Genomic DNA, 17,801 nt, shown 5'->3' on the forward strand with positions numbered 1-17,801 from the left:
AGAGAAACCCTGTCTCGAAAAACCAAAAAAAAAAAAAAAAAAAAAAGATCTGCCATCTTCTTGAGCCCGAGGCTGATGTCCAGGTCTGGTTGCTGCCAAGGGAAGGTGTGCTGATTGGGGTCAGCCTGGAGTGGTCTCTACGAGGGTCCGAGGTCAAGAGTTCCCTTCTTGAGGATGATGTTTCCATAGAGTGCCATCTCCCTGCAGGAGGGTCAAGGTGCTGGGACTCCAACTTTGCCCTCAGTGAAAGCAGATCCCTTCCTGCTTCTATCCCACCTGCTCAGCAATCCCTCTCGTCTTCATGGGCAAAGCAGGAGTGGAGGCAGTTCCCAGGGACCTGAATAAGTCACCCAGATGCAGCAGACACTCACCCGGTTGCAACCACAGCAAATGCCTTTTTTGCACGTTCATAAAATTCAAATCTCTCTATCTTCATCAGGGCTTTCTAGAAGACAAAAAGGCATGGTTGGAGGGACCTTGTCTGAAAGTCCTCTAGGTGGACTCCTGATTTGAGTCCCCCATCAGGAGATAGCCAGGAGGCAGCAGCAATGGAACCCTGGTCTTCTAGGCTCCAATCTTCTGGTTCTCCTGATGCTGGAGTTTCAAGGATCCAGAGACAAGGGGTATCTTTTATATCTCTGTCTGAGCCTGTGATGGACAAGATGCCTGCTGGGTATGAACTCAGCTCAGCAAGCCTTTACATCAGTGATTCTCAACCTTCCTGTCATGGTTTGAATATGCTTGGGCCCAGGAGTGGCACTATTTGGAGGTGTGGCCTTGTTGGAGTAGGTGTGTCACTGTGGGCATGGGCTTTAAGTCCTCATCCTAGCTCACTGGAAGCCAGTCTTCCACTAGCTGCCTTCAGATGAAGATGTAGAACTCTCAGCTCCGCCTGCACCATGCCTGTCTGGATGCTGCCATGCTCCCACCTTGATGGTAATGGACTGAACCTCTGAACCTGTAAGCCAGCTCAATTAAATGTTGTCCTTATAAGCGTTGCCTTGGTCACGGTGTCTGTTCACAGTAGTGAAACCCTAAGACACTTCCTAATGTTGTGACTATTTTTTAATACCTTATGCTGAAGTGACCTCTAACCATATTATTTTCATTACTATTTTATAACTGTAATTTTGTACTGTTACAAATTGTTACATAAATATCTTTGGTTTTTTCATCTGCCTTCAAAGTCCCCTGCTTAGGACAAGAGTACTCAAGGGGTCCTGCTCAGACCAAACGGCTCCTTTGGAGAATAGGTATGTCCCCTGCCAGGCAGGGATGTGGGCTGTGTGACAGGCAGACCTTAGCAAGAATGAGGTGGCAAAGAGCAAGACCTAGGGTGAGGGTGTACATCTATAGGTCAGAGGGGACCCCATCCTGGAGCCCACAATCCTCTGGCTCAAATGGGACCAACTCCCAGGGCGGATAGGTCAGGATTCTGGGAGGAAGAGGCTTGGGAAGAGAGGGAGGTGGCCACAGGGCTCAGACGCACTTCTTCCCTGTCCACTCCCACGATTCACCCTTCCAGAGCCCAGATGCCAGGAGACAGAGGGTCCCATGGTTGGGGCTGCACTCACTTTACAGTCAGCTTTGAGAAGAAGGGATTCATAATGTTTCCATATTGGGGTCTGCAGGCCCTTCTCCTTGTCACTGGGCACCAGGTCCATGACAGCAGCCTGGGGAGATAGGGGTTAGCTCTGCGGCCTCAGGCACCTCCCTAGCGCCTCTGAGGGAGGGAGCCCTTTTGGCATATATAGCCATATGAAGTCTAGCAAAGGGGAAACAGATCAGCAGCTCAGCCTTTGGTCCTCACCGGGCTTTCCACATAGGTGTCCAGGGGCAGGAGCCTCAGCACAGCCTCCAGGAGCTGTGGGATGTCCAGGCCTAGGAAGGCAGAGCTGGGTTCAGGCTTTTGCTCTCACCATGACCTGCAACCCCACCTGTCTACAACTTTCATTTTTGGACCACAAAATTTAAGCAACCAGTCAACCGGAATGAGGGGCCAGGACAGAGAGGCCACAGAACCAGGACTGTTTGCACCCCAGCCCTGTGGTGCTCATACCCCAGCCCCGTGGTGCTCACCGTCTGCTCGGATCTCCACAGGTCCGCACTGGCAGATGGAGGAGGTAGGGAAGTTCGCATCAGCAAGGACTGGAAAGACAGAAAGGCGAAAGATGGGCTGGAATCAGTGCAGTTCTCCCTCCCAGATGGTCACCTTACATAGTCACAGATATCTACAAGCCACACATCCCTGTGCATTAGCACAGTACACCCACCATCTGGGATGTCCTCAAGCCAGACCAGTATATCTCTCTCACTCCAGTTAGTGGGTCAGATCGTGGGCCACCCCGTAATCCCTTTCAGATGGTTAAGAAAAAAAAGAAAGAAACTGAATGAAACCAGTGTCTGGGAGGAGTAACCAATCAACAGTTACACTCCAGCCTCTGTGTTTTCCCGCCTTGCCCTAGAGCACCCGGCCAAGGATCAAGAAACGGGCAGATCTCCTGGTAGCCTGGGAAGTCACGTGGACGTCTGGGAATTACCCCGTCGTTGAACTTGGAACCTGGTTTGCCCTTCTTGTAGTTCTATGACCTGGTCCGATCTCAGGCCTCAGCTCAGCTCTTTCCTCAAGCAGCTGAATAGCTTCCTGCTCTGAAGGGCAAGATGACTGCGGCAGTGTCCACAGTCTTTCCTGAACGCTGCCAGTTAAGGGCTCCTACGAGGATCGCACCCCTGTCAGAGGGCCGCGCTGCCAGCTTTTCGTGCTCACCAATTTCGTCTCCATGCCCCATCCGCGCAAGCGCGAACAACAGCTCAGGGGACAGCACCTTCGGGATGCCCTTGAGCGCAACCATGGCCGCAGGATTGGTAGGGGGCGGGAGTTGTCAGCTGGGGCGGCGCCACATGGATTGGGGCGGGGCCAGAGGAGAGGCGGGCCCAACAGCTGGGTAACTGACTGTGTTAGACCCTTGCCTCTGGGGCAACATGCAAAACTCTGAGGCCATGCAGATTGCGGAAAAGTTCAGAAAATAAGTCCGTGTGGGAAGCAGAAAAATGCCTGAAGAAGTAACCCCGAAAACAGGTCAGGCACAGCCTTAGCCCAAGGATCTCTAGTGCCCCAATCCAGATGGCTCTGGTATGGCTGGCCACTGCTGTTCAGCTTGGTGTCAGTGATAGGTAAAGTGTGAGAGGTAAGGGGAGGGCTTTCTGCTTCAGTTGTGAATGTTTTCAAGGGGTTAGGACCAGTCCAGGAGACAAGCCAGTAGAAGCAAAACCAAATCAAACCCCCAGGTTGTACTGGGCCTGGAGACCAAATAGTTTTATGTAGCTGAGAGCTTCACCAGGGGAGAGCCTTCTTAGGGCAGTCTGCACACATCGAATTTTCTTGAAATCTAAAGCCAGGAGGAGTCAGCTAGAAGCTGATGGCTCTGGATGGGTTCCTATTCTGCTAGGGCAGACCTAACACACAGGCCTGGGAGAGCTATGCTAGACCCAAGGTTGAGCCGAATTTCCCACAAGACATCTTAAACACTGTTCCACTTTTCAGAATCAAATGACTGAGGTATGTGCTCAGTGAACACACAGAAATTAAACCAATGAGGGGCTAGAGAGATGGTTCAGTGGGTAAGAGCACTGGCTGCTCTTCCAAGGGACTTGGGGTTGGTGGCTCACAGCCATCTGTAACTCCAGTTCCAAGGGATCCCTAGTTTGTTTCTGGCCTCTGAGGCACCAGGCACACATGTGGTATCCAGGGATGAATGCGGGAACAGCATTTGAAAAAAAGCATATTTTAAAAGAACAAAATAAAACGAACGACTAATGATTTCAATGCGTCAGTTTCAAGGCTTCCCCTATTGGGTGGTTGCCATCTTTGCCTGTTTATGTGTGTCATATGCCTATGCTGTGTGTCAATCAATGGCTAACACATACTTTCTTGTGTGTCCAGCTTTAATAAGTGAACACTGGGCATGGAGAGATGGCTCAATGGTTAAAAGCACTAGCTGCTCTTCCAGTGGACCTAGGTTTGATACCTATCACCCACGTGGTGGCTCGAAACTGTCTATAACTACAGTTTGAGGGAATCCAATGCCCTCTTCTAGGGAAAAATGAGCTTTACCAGGAGAAAGGCCCTGAGGTCTGGCTCCCAGAACAGGAAGTTTTGGCTGGGTGATACAGTGGACCATGTCAGTTACCACGGTCTGGACTCTGTATTAACTTCATAACAAACTTTGAATACTTGGTTATGATGTACGTCTTAATCTGGAGTTTAGGCAGGTCTCAACCCTCAAACTCTCCAAACCCCATTCTTGTTTATTTGAGATAAGGTCTCATTATGTAGCCCCAGCTGACCTTTCCCCACTGGGTGAATTTTGTGCAAACATCTGCAGTTCAGGTGGAAATTGCTTCCGTATGAGTCTCCACTGTCACACTGATGGGCACTGAAGATGCTGCAGAGTGGCTCTGACGCCCTTCTGCCACAGCAAGTAGGTAGTCATTTCCCCACAAGGACGCTCTGGGCATAGCAGATCTTGGGATCCTAGCCAAAATTCCACCGAAATGCTAGGGTCAGGGTAGAAGGCTGGTTTTGTGTGTCAACTTGACCCAAGCTGGAGTTATCACAAAGAAAGGAACCTCCCTTGAGGAAATGCCTCCATGAGATCCAGCTGTAAGGCATTTTCCCAATTAATGATCAAGGGGAGAGGGCCCAGCTCATTATGGGTGGTGCCATCCTTAGGCTGATAGTTCTGGGTCCTATAAGAAAGCAATCTGAGCAAGCTAGGGGACACAATCCAGTAAACAACACTCCTCCATGGCCTCTACATCATAACCTGCCTTCAAGTTCCTGACCTGCTTGAGTTCCAGTCCTGACTTCCTTTGGTGATGAACAGCAATGTGGAAGTGTAAGCTGCATAAACCCTTTCCTCCCCAACTTGCTTCTTGGTCATGAAGTTTTGTGCAGGAATAGAAACCCTGACTAAGACACTGTCCTACCATGCACTGTAGCCCAGATGGTGGGAAGCCAGGCTCTGTCCATATGTATTACCTGGCTCGGGATGGGGGAATGCAAGTGCAGCCACAGTTATCTGGAAGGCAGAGTCAGGACTGCTTACATTCGGGAGTTCAAGACATAGACATATTGATCAATATGTATATGCAATATGCATATGAGATGGCTTAAAAAATAAGTATCACATTACTGTGAGAGTCAATGCCAAGTCTTCATCTCAGTATAAGATATTAGGCTTTAAACACATCTACTACAACTCCAATGAACTCAGAGGATATTTGTCTTAGCTTAGGCTTCTGACATGCTACAACTCAATGGCTTAACTTCTCACAGTTCTAGAAGCAAGAAGTCGAAGAAGGAGATTTGCTGTCTGGTGGAGACAGACTTCCTGGCCCTTCCTCACCCCTTCTCATTTCAACTTCATAGGAAAAGGGCTACAAGAGTTCCTTCGGGGTCTTACAAATCCACTCATGAATCCTACCCAACTTTTAGCATTTTAAGAACATCCCCTTGAGAGGTGTGTGTGTGTGTGGGGAGGGGGAATACTGTGCATTGCCTTGTACAAGCTCCATAACAATTACTCTAATTCCACTTTTTTAAAAAATTTTTTTTGGTTTTTTTGAGACAGGGTTTCTCTGTATAGCTCTGGCTGTCCTGAAACTCACTCTGTAGACCAGGCTGGCCTCGAACTCAGAAATCCACCTGCCTCTGCCTCCCAAGTGCTGGGATTAAAGGCATGTGCCACCACTGCCTGGCTTCTAATTCCACTCTTGAGGCACCTGGAGTCATCCCATTCTCATACAAAGTAAAAGGGTTGGTGCCAGAGGCTGTGAAGTGGGGTTGGGAGTCAGTGTCTAATAGAGACAGTTTTAGCTTGGGAAGATGAAGGTCTAGAGACCAGAGCCCCAGAGCATGATGGTGGGGATGGTTGCTCACTGATTCTAAAGTGTTTGACGATGTACGTGGTTAAGATGGTGAAGTTAAAAACACACAAATAGTTTCGGCGTGGTTAGCATACACCTTTAATCCCAACACTTGGAAAACAGAGACTGGCTGGTCTCTGTGAGTTCAAGGTCAACCTGGTCTATATAGTAACTTCCAGGCAGCCAGGGATACAAAGTGAAACCTTATCCATAAGAAAATAATAGCAATAATAATTTTTAAAAACCACATTGGCTCTCTAGAGACAACTACAGGTGAGTCGAAACTAAGCTGTGAAGTACTTACTTTCATTGAATTCTCGCATTGGGAATCAGCAGAGAGGGCCACTTCCCTCTATGAGCTTCGGAGAGTGCACAGGGGAGTGGCTGGCCCAAGCGTGCACCTGCCCTTACAGTGAAGTTAAAAAAAATCAAGACACCTTGAAAGCTTCCCAGGTTTCTGATTCAGAAGATGGTGTGAGACTGACTTCCAACAACTGGTGAAGGCTGCGGGCCACACCATGAGTACCCAAGCTGTGGCCACAGCCCCGAAGCCTTCGGTGGGAACTGTGGCCGACACTACTACCCTTTTGGATCATTTATTTGCCTCTCAATGGACAGGCTGAGCTTTCCAGGGTGGCAAACGGTATAGCTGCCAGTCCTCAGTGGTCTTTGAAGTTGGCCTTCCTTTTCTCTACAAATGCAGTCATCCCTTCTCTCCGGTCATCCTGGCAGGAAAGGAAGAGAGAGGTGAAGTTTGAATCTTCCCATTGAGGCCCTCAGCTGACTGCCTGCATCTCCAAGGTGCTCTTGTGTCTCCCTCCTTGCCTGCTCTCTGAGCTCATCAACAAGACGGTGATTCTGCAGTAGGCCCACCTGTGGCCCAGGAAATATGGGATTCCCCGGAAACAGTGCTAAGCTCGGGACAGGGGATTGTAAACCATGCAGGACACAATCAGGAGTGATAACAAGAGTACCAGAAACACATGCTTATGGATCTGGCAGGGTCTGAGTTGGGAATCTCTCACAGAGCTGTGGGGCAGCAACAGAACCCTGCTTTTCATCGCCCCTTCCTTAGCCAGCGGACACGCTATGTGCAAACATCTTCACTTCTTCCTTAGAGGACCAAGCCATTTAAATTATTATTATTATTATTAGTGCGTGTGTGTGTGTGTGTGTGTGTGTGCGCACAGCACAGAGATCAGAAGTGAGGTATCAGAGGAACTGGAGTTGCCGGTGATTGTAAGCCATCTGGTGTGGGTACTGGGAAGTGAACTCAGGTCCTCTGGAATAGTGGTACATGCTAAGTCATTTATCCAGCTCCTTAAATGTTTTTTGTTTTGTTTTGTTTTTTGTTTTTTTGGTTTTTCAAGACAGGGTTTCTCTGTGTAGCCCTGGCTGTCTTGGAACTCACTCTGTAGACTAGGCTGGCCTCGAACTCCGAAATCCACCTGCCTCTGCCTCCCAGGTGCTGGGATTAAAGGCTTGCGCCAACCCCCCCCCCCCCCCCCCCCCGGGGCCGGGATTAAAAGGTTTCCCCCCCCCCCCCCCCCCCCCACACACAGCTTTAAATGTTTCTTTTATAAAACACGGAGCACTGGGCCAGTGGTGCAATAGGTAATGCATCTATCTGGTGATCAGAAGATTCTTTAAAACACCTGGATGTGAGCTTCTGATAAGAGGTGAACTGTAGTCAAGCAGGGCGGCACACTCCTTTAATCTCAGCATCCAGGAGGCTGGAGCAGACAGATCTCTGTGACTTCGAGGCCAGCCTAGTCTACATAGTGAGTTCCAGACCAGCCAGGGCTACATAATGAGACTTTCTGTCTCTAAACCAATACACAAATAAAATAAAATTTAAGAATTAGGTGGTGGTGGCTAGAGATGGTTCAGCAGTGGCTGGAGAGATGGTTCAGCAGTTAAGAGCATCAACTGCTCTTCCAGAGGTTCTGAGTTCAAATCCCAGCAACCACATGGTGGCTCACAACCATCTGTAATGGGATCTGATGCCCACTTCTGGTGTCTGAAGACAGATATAGTGTACTCACATACATAAAATAAAATCTTAAAAGAAAAAAAAAAAGAGAGATGGCTCAGCAGCCAAAAGCACTTGCTACTCTTGAATGGGATCTGGGCTTGGTTTCCAACACGTAAATGGTGACTACAACAGTCTGTAACTTCAGTTCCAAGGTATCCAGTGCCTTTTTCTGGACTCTGCAGGCACCAGACATGCATACAGTGTATTTACGCACACAGAGGCAAAACACTTATGCATATGAGATAAATACTATTTAGAGATGGTTTCTCTGCGTTGCACAGGCTGGCTTCAAACTCTCGGGCTCAAGCAATTATCCTTGGCCCCAGGCTCCAAAGTTCTGGGACTACTGTGGCCAGCTACAAATCTACTTTAAATGCAGGAGCTAATGCTTAGTGGTGTGATTCACGGGGCTTTTTTGCAGTGAGAGATCCCCAGCAGCATCTGCAATGGAAACAGACTAGAATCCTAAGCAGAACATGTTTTACTCACGGTGGCAAAGGTGGAATAGAAAAGCCTCTTCTCCAGCTTATTTCCTTCTGTTAACGTCATCTCAAAGGCTGAAAAGGAAACCCCGGGGTCACCAACTGAAGTGCCAAACGTGTAGCTACATGCCAAACTGACTGTGACCTACAGAAAGGGCTACAGGCTTGGCATGGGCTCCACACTGATCCAGCTCTCCCTGTTTCTCAAGTGAATGGCCTGTGTTGATGCAGCCATATGAATACCCTGCTCTCCTAGGCCACCCAAACACCTTAGTAGTGGTCCAGGGATCTCAGAAAAGCACCAGAACTGAACAAAGGACAAATAGCAGAATCTGGCCAGCTAAGAGGACCTGAGGTGGCTGGTAAAACTGAACATAGAAACACAGAAAAGGATCAGCAGCAGAAGAGGATGGCTATGCAGCAGGGACAGCACCTGCTGGGATCTTCTTCCAATGGAGGACATTGTCCTGTAGAGCAGTGCTCTGGAGGATCTGAGCTATGACTATGCCTGCCACTGTGACCTTGCCAGAAGCCTTAGTTGTGCCCTGTGTGCTCCACAAACAGCTGGCTCTTTAAACATCCACTCATCTGATTGTGGCCAACAGCAACCCTGAAAGACTGGTGTACCCTCTGGAGGTAGCAACAACTTTTCTGAGTCACATTTTTTTTTTTTTTGCCCCCCCAAGATGACTCTACATGTAATATTAAGCAGAAACACAGTGCCATTCCAAATGCTGAGATAAACTATTACATTAAGACTCCATTCCTGGGACTGGAGAGATGATTCGGTGGCTAAGAACACTTGAGATCTTGCAGAGAACCTGGGTTCTCTCCAGAGAGAGGCTCACGACTGTCCAACGTCCTTCACCGCACCATGTACACATGTGATGTACATACACATAGGCAACCAAACACACACATAAAAATAAAAAATTTAGAACAACCACAAAAACTCCACTAAGGTGGTATTCCATAAATTCTTCTAACTCCAGCTCTGAGAAATCTGCTGGCTTCTGCTGCCCTCCACACATGAAAAGGCCCACAGACCCACATATACACACATGTGCATCTAAATTCACATACATGTTACTAAATAACAGAACTATATTAAGAAAAGACTCCACCCTGGATGTGGTACATGTGATCCATGCCTACAGTCCTAGCAACTGAGGAAGGTGAATGCAGAGTTTGAGGGAAGCTTCAGTTATAGAGAGAGACCTTGTCTCAAAATCTAAACAACAGGATCAGCCACATGGCTCAGTGGATAACAGCCCGTGTTGCCTGGCCTAACGACAACTGGAATTCAATCTCTGGAACCCATATGGTGAAGGAGGTAACTGACTCCTCAGATCATTCTCTGACCTCCACATGTGCACCACAGGATGCCCCCTCAGTAAGTTAAAATGTGAAATAAATAACGAAATGGGTATATTTAAAGAGAAGAAGAAAGAAAAGGTTGAGGCAGCTCTGAGGAAAGCAAGTGAGACCAGCGTCATGAGGTGAGAAAACTGATAGAATGCTTTGTTTGAGCTATGCAGGCCCCAGGCTACAGCCCACTTGCATAACCAGAACATGGGCACAGGAGGGAACCATTCAATTCAGATCCCCAGAGACAGCTGTGCCAGGAAGCACAGACCACTGACTTCAGGGCTGTGGATACACTCTTAGTCTTCCCTCTGTGCCTGATACTGCATTGCCATTATGTTCCTAGCCTGGCCCAGCCTTGGGTCCTGGTATAAAGAGATAATAAGAATAGCTTATCAGACCTTTGAATGACCAAAACCTGGGATACTATGGCAAACCACAATTCTGAGAACTTTCCCATTGCTACCTGGGACAAGGTGAGGTAGTTTGGAACCTCACAACTTCACCTATGCAGTGCTGTGGCCTCTTCCCAGCAGACTCCTACCTGCATTCACAGATTCTTTTGCCATGGCTACTATGATTTTGGAATTGCTGGCAATTTTTTCTGCACATTGGATGGCTTCTTCAACAAGTTTCTCAACAGGAAAAATCTTGCTTACAAGACCTAAAACATGAAAAGTCTGAATATCACGCAGAAATATCCTTGTCTACTTCCTCTAGAACCCGGTGACACTGAGAGGCCAGTTCTCTGGGTCCTAATCAAGGGATGGCTGTCCCCAGCAGTGGGTGACTCTGTGCTCTCCACTGCCGAGCTCCAGTCACATGCTGTCTACAGGATCAAATGGAACAGAGGACTTGAGGACTGTGGTCACTGGCAAGGGCAGGAAAAAGGCTGGCCTTTAAGAGCTTTTAAAGGCAGTGGAAAGAGATATTGTTATTATTTCTAACCTGAACATATGTTGCCACTCTCTGGTATATGATGTATTTCAAGATATAAAAGCTAAGGACAGAACCTTAGGGCTCCAACACCAGCTACCCACGGGGACACCTGAAGCAGCCTATGCCTTCCCCAGCTCCCAGCACCAGATACCTCACCTGCTTGCTTCGCATCCTGGGCTGAGATGCGGTCACCAGTGAGGACCATCTCCATTGCTAGCGATTTGCCGACTGCTCGGGTGAGTCTCTGAGTGCCTCCAGCACCTACAGGGAGAGAGCTGAGGTCTCACCTGGCCCTTTGTCAGGTGACACTGAGAAGAAACCCAGGGCTGGGATGTAGCTCAGTGACAGAAGAGGCTTTAACATGCACGAGGCCAAGGGATCCTTCTCGGCATTAAAAAGGAAGAACGAAAAATCAAACTGGCTCCTTTCCCACCATTATGGAAGAAGTTTCCAGGTCTGCCTTCTCCAGGTTGGCCTGCACCAATACACTGATCTCACTGCTCAGAATCTCAGAACAAGCCTGGTCGAGCCTGGTCAGCCCTGGAGAGTAGCAGAGACCTCCTCTGAATGTGGTCTCTTCTCTGAGGGTTCAAGTCCTTTCTCTTGAGTGTTCACCTTCTCCTGCCAGGTCTAAGTGGCTCCTGGAGGGCAATGCTATCGCTTCCTCCATATCTTAGGGCTTTCCCAGGCAGTGGGGAGTGAGAATTCCCCAATCTGCTGTGCTGAACTCAGGGAGGCTTCCTGACCTGTTATGTCATTGGCATAGGAATGGACAGAGCCAGACTCACATGGGACAGTGTTTTCAGTGTAAACCCAAGTCTACTCATTTTTCTCCCAAGCTTCTGGCATACAAAGCTCTTAAACAGCCGGGTGTGGTGGCGCACGCCTTTAATCCCAGCACTCGGGAGGCAGAGGCAGGCGGATTTCTGAGTTCGAGGCCAGCCAGGTCTACAAAGTGAGTTCCAGGACAGCCAGGGCTATACAGAGAAACCCTGTCTCAAAAAAAAAAAAAAAAAAAAAAGAAAAGAAAAAAAGCTCTTAAAGGTGTATGGATCATGGGCAGGAAAGAACCATTGTGGCTCAAGCCAGTAAACTCTGTGTATATGATATTGTTGGATTTAGGATCTGAATATTCATGAGAGATGGACATGTCCTGAGGCTTCCAGACTGCACTGAGCATCATATGCTGTCTTTCAGGTGCTGGTTGACGGAGAGAAAACTGAACAGACAAGTAAGGCTAAGACTCAGGCTTATCCTGCTACAGCTCACCTATTCTTTCTTTTTTAAAGATTTATTTATTTATATGTAAGTATACTGTCGCTGTCTTCAGACACCCCAGAAGAGGGCATCAGATCTCATTACAGATGGTTGTGAGCCACCATGTGGTTGTGGGATTTGAACTCAGGATCTTCGGAAGAGCAGTCAGTGCTCTTAACAGCTGAGCACACGCCTTTAATCCCAGCACTCGGAAGGCAGAGGCGGCGGATTTCTGAGCTTGAGGCCAGCCTGGTCTACAAAGTGAGTTCCAGGACAGCCAGGGCTATACAGAGAAACCCTGTCTCGAAAAACAAAAAACAAACAAACAAACAAACAAACAAACAAAAACAGCTGAGCCATCTCTCCAGCCCCCAGCTCACATATTCTTACCTGGGATGGTCCCCAGGAGGATTTCTGGCTGTCCGAACTGGGCTTTCTCACCAGCATAGATGATATCACACATCATGGCAAGTTCACAACCCCCACCAAGCTGAAAAATAAAAATGTTCAGAAGCAGGTGGATTTGACCAGAGGAGCCCAGGCAGAAAACCATAGAACTTTTCTGGAACCACGAAACAGAGTCAGATAAGAGCAAATGTTAACTTAGCTGAACTAACTAACTAGATTTAACTAACTAGATTTAAGTGGTAGGATAAATATAAGGGGAATGTTGCTCCCCTTAGCTGGGTGCATAGACTTTTATGCAAAGGGCCAGGCAGTAAATATTTTTGGCTTTGTGGTGAATAACTCAGTCTGGCATAGTAGCTCCAAATTAGCCACAGAGGGTAAGGGCATGAATTTGAGTGGCTGACCAACCCTACCAGAATGGGTTTTATTCAATAATCAGCATGTACAATAATCACATGGTTTTTCCATGGGCTAAGCCAGTGCTGCATTTCTCAATAGCCTAGTGAAGCAGGAACCCTAGTGGGAGTCCAGACAGAGTACTCACAGCCTTCACACAAGTAGCTTAGCCACTGCAGCAATTAAAAAGAAACAGAAAAGTTCATTGAGGCATCTGGGAACTAGCCAATGGGCCTCCATCAAACAAAGCAGATAGCAAAAGACACTATTGGCTTTTAAAGGCACAGGTCCTTCCACCTTGCACAGGAGGCCTCTGGGGAGCTGACACTTACAGCATAACCATTGACAGCTGCGATGACCGGTTTCTTGACCCGGGTGATGTGGTCCCAGTGGCTCAGGAACTTGCTGGAGTAACAGTCCTGAAATGTCCGGTTCTGCATTTCCTTGATGTCAGCTCCAGCTACAGGTACAATTCGCGGTTCCAATTACCACACATTAAAGAAATTCTCAGTCCTCAAGGCTTGGGGGCACTTCCCTCCACAGTGGGGACAGCTGATACATGGACCAACAACTCATCAAGCCAAGTGTTTTAAGAAGGTAATGTTGAGGACTGTGGACTGCAGGCAGTGGATGGCATGTACACTTAGAGGAGGACCGGCTTAGGCCAGTTTTTACCTGACTAGTAAGGAACTGAGCATACCTGAATGTTCAGCACATGCCCTGCTCTTCCACACAGTTTACTTTACAGGTTAGTATATCTTAAGGCACCCCTCTCATCACAGAGAAACTGGTCCATTTTGCTGCTTCCCACAGGCCCTAGCATTCCCCTCCCATCCACAACCATGGCTGCTGGGATTAAAGGCACACCTGCAAAGGCCTTATCCCCACCAGTGAGCACAATGGCGCCCACAGCAGGATCTTGCTCAAAGGTCTCCAGTGCTTGGTTGAGCTCCTCAATCAGGCCGTTGCAAAGTGCATTGAGTGCCTTGGGGCGGTTCAACTGGATCAGCCCCACGCTGCTATTCTTTCCTTTCTTTTCTGTGATGATGTACTGAAAGTTAGCACCTAGGTCAAGAGGACAAAGGAAAGTGTCATCATGAAGATATTAAAGTCACCGTGGTTGGTTAATCTTGGTCATCAACCTGACCACATGGGCAATCAACTAACACCCAAGCCTTACCTGTGGAAGATTTTCTTTTTTCTTTTTTCTTTTTTTTGGTTTTTCGAGACAGGGTTTCTCTGTATAGCCCTGGTTGTCATGAAACTCACTTTGTAGACCAGGGTGGACTCGAACTCAGAAATCCACCTGCCTCTGCCTCCGGAGTGCTGGGATTAAAGGCGTGTGCCACCACACCCAGTGGAAGATTTTCTTAAATGGCTCTTTTGAGGTGAAACAACCCAACCCTAAGTCTGGGTCACACTTGTTGGCAGTCCACATAAAAGAACATGGAAGGGGGCTGGAGAGATGGCTCAGCAGTTAAGAGCACTGACTGCTCTTCCAGAGGTCCTGAGTTCAAATCCCAGTAACCACATGGTGGCTTACAACCATCTATAATGAGATCTGATGCCCTCTTCTGGTGTGTCAGAAGACAGTTACAGTGTACTTACATATAATAAATAAATAAATAAATCTAGAAGAAGAAGAAGAAGAACAACAACAACAACAACATGGAAGAAAGAAGCTTTTGATTTTTGCCTGCTTGCCCTCACTCTTGATGGCAAGTTCACCTAATTTTTTGTTTGTTTGTTTTGGTTTTTTTGAGACAAGGTTTCTCTGGTTGTCTTGGATTTCACTGTGTAGACCAGTCTGGCCTGGACTCAAGAGATCTGCCTGCCTCTGCCTCCCAAGTGCTGAGATTAAAGGCCTGTGCCACCGCCAGGTAACTAATCTACTCTGAAAGCGCTCCCTTCTCTGGTGTTTGAACCTAGCTCTTCAGGATTCCAATATACACTGAAGACCCTCAGCTCTCTAGCAGTTTTCTGGACTCCAAAATCAGACTGGGCCTGCTGAGATATTTAGTCTCTTGGACTGCATAACTACTGAATCCTTGGCCTTTCTTTCAGGAAACATCCATTGTTGGACTACTCAGACCACAGCCTGTAAGCCACTCTAATACCCCCCTTCCCAACGAATAGATTATATATATATATATATATATATATATATATATTATATTCATTCTATCAGTTCTGTACTGAAACAGGGATAGACAGGGAATTCTGTACTATGCTTACTGCTCCAGCCTGTAACTCTGGCTAGAATCTATCCAGACATGGTGGTGGTGGCACACACCTTTAACCCTAGCACTCAGGAAACAGATGCAGGTGTATCTTCCTGAGTTCCAGGTTAACCTGGTCTAGTTCCAGGCCAGCCAGAGCTACATAGTGAGATAGTGTCTCAGCAAACGATCAAAGGAACAAAAAGGAAAACTCTAGCACAGAACATTCACCCTCTTCCCATATGCCCGCACTTTCCAGAGCATGACAGCAGGTGGGAGCCAGATAGAGCCCAGATACTGCTGGAGCAGTATGCCTGGTGGGACAGAGGCTGATCCAATGCACCATTTTGTTCTAGGAGATCTGGAGGGCGAACCAACTCAGACTTGGAGAGTGCAGCCCACAGACTTAGTTAGGGTGAGGGAGGTAAACCTGAGAGTGAAGGTCTGTGTTCTGGGTGATTTGTTCCGTTGTAACTTAAGTGTGAGGTACATTACTGAACAGTAGGCTGTCTACCATTCCGGGAAGCAGGACATGACAGCCAATCCAGGTTGGGATTCAGGAGGAACCCTTGCCCCAGAACGTGGTTAAGAATTCACGGTAACCGTGGAGTACTAGAAGTCTGTAGAGGAGTGGAGCCAAGGAGTGGGAAGGGAGGAACTATTTAGCTGGCTAGGGAGGAAAGTGGGTGTGTCAGTATGGGCTACGCTGATTGGGTGGTTTGAAGGACATGATCAGGAGAGACTGTGGAAACAGCAGAGACTAGACAGGAGGCACTATGGACAAACCTTTCCCAATACCTAGGCTGTCTTACTTAACCTACTTTCACATTCTCTTAAAGCTACCTAAACACATGGGATTTCACAACCAACATGCGTGTTCCCAGCTGACACTCATAAAAGTTAGAGCGTTGAGAAGCTGCTATTACACCCAGAGCCCTCCCACTAGACATGGCTTCTAGGTGCTAGGACCTGGCTGGGATTGTAAGGTGAGGCTAAGGTCAGACTGAGGAGCGGGGTAAGGAATTGGAAAGGGGTCAGTCGAGCGCTGGAGTTGGAGGCTCAGAAGGAGGATCAGGGTGTGAGGAACTCCCAAGCTAGAGTCAGTGGTCACTTGCAGGAAATCTGGGTTTAGTGTGAGGATGCGTACTCGAATCCAGGGTCCAGGTACTTCAGAGTCAAGTGTTGGGAGTGCATGCTTGTGGAAGTAGGGGGTCAGACAAAAGATCTAGAGTCAGGAGAGAAGGGCCAGGATCAAGTGAGGATGCGTGCAGGCCGGGGTTTAGGGACCACCCAGAGGTTATGGGTGGAGAATCCACCCAACGTGGGTGGAGTGACGCACCCCGCCGGTGTCCGCACTCACCCGAGGCGAAGCGCCGTAGTTCTGGGCAGCGGACTGAGGACAACAGTGAGCTGCAGGCTCTGGGCAGCAGAGCACGCAGGGCCGCCATGCTGGAGAGACGATGTGTTCCGCCCACAGAATCGCCCCGCCTGCAGAATCGCTCCGCCCCAGATCCCAGGCGGGTTGAAGACGGAAGCTTAAGGGGTGGACCTATGACCTGAGCGGGGTGATACAGAGGGCGGGGTGGGGCAGCGTGGGGTGCTGGGCTGCGTTCTTGGAGTAGTCTGTTAATTGCATCACTTTGGTGGTGTGCCCTTGGCGGGTGCCCAGTTTATGAAGCCAGGCTGGGAGACGTGGCTGTGCCCTTTCCCCTGTGATGGCCGTATGCTTTCGGTCTTGACCACGGGAAAAACTACGGGAAGACGCGACTGCAGATACAGCAATAAAGCATAAAGCGGTAAAGTGCGAGATGGTTTTGTTTAGCTTTGTGGCAGGGTCTTACTTCATAGCCCTGGTTGGCTGGAACCCCCCTTTTGGGCCAGGCTGTTTCTCAATCTCACAGTGATCCATTTGCCTCTGCCTTCCAAATGCTTGGATTAAAGGCATGAGCCATTATACCCTGCTCCAGAGGTATTCCTTACATGACAACTGACTAGCTTCATAACACCAGGTTAGAAATAGCTGTGATTTTACAAGATGAGAAGATTTCACATAAATTTAAAAGAAAGCCAATGTTTTGTTCACGTAAATTATCTTGAATTATAACTTAAAAATATTTAGCAAGTATTATCAGGCCTTCATTTGTATTCTTGCCCTGGTCCTGCAAACACTAGGATGGAGATAAAGGACAGAACCTCCAGACAAAAGCAAGCTGGACACTGTTATGCCGGGAAGTTTGTGAACCCCAAAAGTCCACCAAGGAGCCTTTTCGATATTAGGGTCTCTATTACAAACTCAGGCTTGGGCCCTCTCCTCCAACTCAACCCCGACACAGCAGGACAGGAAGGGAAGGCAGAGAAGCCTTGAACTCTCATCTGGACAAGGCTTTACAAGAAATGGAAGTAAGAGAGGGGGTGTCCATCCTGGAAAGTATCTAACTGAAGGTCTATTGTAAGCCGACTGTAGTCAGTCACAAAGGGTCTGAAAGTGCATCTGAAACAATCAGGCTAGTCTTTGTTTTACTGTTGCTAGGAAGTAGCTACAGAGTAACTCTGGCCAAGGACAAGCCATGGGTTCTTTCCTGGTACGTGGGTGCAACCTGGGTTCTTCTGTAGGTCAAGTTCTCAAAGTTCTCAGGCTTTTTTTTTCTTTCTTTAAGATAGAGGCTGGTCCCAAGATGGAGTAGGTTTGGACTCTCAATACTTTTTTTTTTTTTTTTTTTTTTTTTTTTTTGAGAAAGGCTTTCTCTGTAGTCCTGGCTGTCCTGACTCACT

At 48.1% G+C, this 17,801-nt stretch overlaps 2 protein-coding genes across 3 annotated transcripts; both read right to left on the bottom strand.

Annotated features, from left to right (window-relative positions):
• Positions 1-14: 14 nt before the first annotated feature.
• On the bottom strand, positions 15-2,876 carry Fuom (fucose mutarotase). Its single transcript, XM_021168501.2, has 6 exons — positions 2,768-2,876; positions 2,080-2,148; positions 1,811-1,881; positions 1,575-1,673; positions 372-445; positions 15-201 (listed from the first exon to the last, which is right to left on the bottom strand). Exons 1-6 carry the CDS (start codon positions 2,850-2,852, stop codon positions 138-140), a joined length of 462 nt encoding a protein of 153 aa, XP_021024160.1. The 5' UTR covers positions 2,853-2,876; the 3' UTR covers positions 15-137.
• A 3,130-nt stretch (positions 2,877-6,006) lies between these two features.
• Positions 6,007-16,540, bottom strand: Echs1 (enoyl-CoA hydratase, short chain 1). Of its 2 annotated transcripts, XM_021168189.2 has the most exons (8): positions 16,390-16,540; positions 13,678-13,875; positions 13,143-13,270; positions 12,397-12,496; positions 10,906-11,010; positions 10,355-10,474; positions 8,453-8,520; positions 6,007-6,653 (listed from the first exon to the last, which is right to left on the bottom strand). In XM_021168189.2, the coding sequence occupies exons 1-8, from the start codon at positions 16,475-16,477 to the stop codon at positions 6,588-6,590; spliced, it is 873 nt and encodes a 290-aa protein (XP_021023848.1). In that variant the 5' UTR covers positions 16,478-16,540; the 3' UTR covers positions 6,007-6,587. The 2 variants fall into 2 exon arrangements, with proteins under 2 accessions (XP_021023848.1, XP_021023849.1); XM_021168190.2 differs by lacking the exon at positions 10,355-10,474 and having other exon boundaries at positions 6,214-6,653.
• Between the last annotated feature and the right edge of the window lie 1,261 nt (positions 16,541-17,801).

This window comes from Mus caroli, chromosome 7, assembly GCF_900094665.2.
Source record: "Mus caroli chromosome 7, CAROLI_EIJ_v1.1, whole genome shotgun sequence".
Taxonomy (NCBI): Eukaryota; Metazoa; Chordata; class Mammalia; order Rodentia; family Muridae; genus Mus; species Mus caroli.

Bases quoted from the DNA above. Each gene is read 5' to 3' on its own strand.
- Fuom (XM_021168501.2), bottom strand. From the start codon at position 2,852: ATGGTTGCGCTCAAGGGCATCCCGAAGGTGCTGTCCCCTGAGCTGTTG. The intron at 2,149-2,767 runs GTGAGCACGAAA...CTGTCTTTCCAG, and splicing joins GGGGCATGGAGACGAAATTG to TCCTTGCTGATGCGAACTTC. The intron at 1,882-2,079 runs GTGAGCACCACG...CTGCCTTCCTAG, and splicing joins TGTGGAGATCCGAGCAGACG to GCCTGGACATCCCACAGCTC.
- Echs1 (XM_021168189.2), bottom strand. From the start codon at position 16,477: ATGGCGGCCCTGCGTGCTCTGCTGCCCAGAGCCTGCAGCTCACTGTTG. The intron at 13,876-16,389 runs GTGAGTGCGGAC...CTCTTGACCTAG, and splicing joins ACTACGGCGCTTCGCCTCGG to GTGCTAACTTTCAGTACATC. The intron at 12,497-13,142 runs GTAAGTGTCAGC...TTTATTTTTCAG, and splicing joins CAGCTGTCAATGGTTATGCT to CTTGGTGGGGGTTGTGAACT.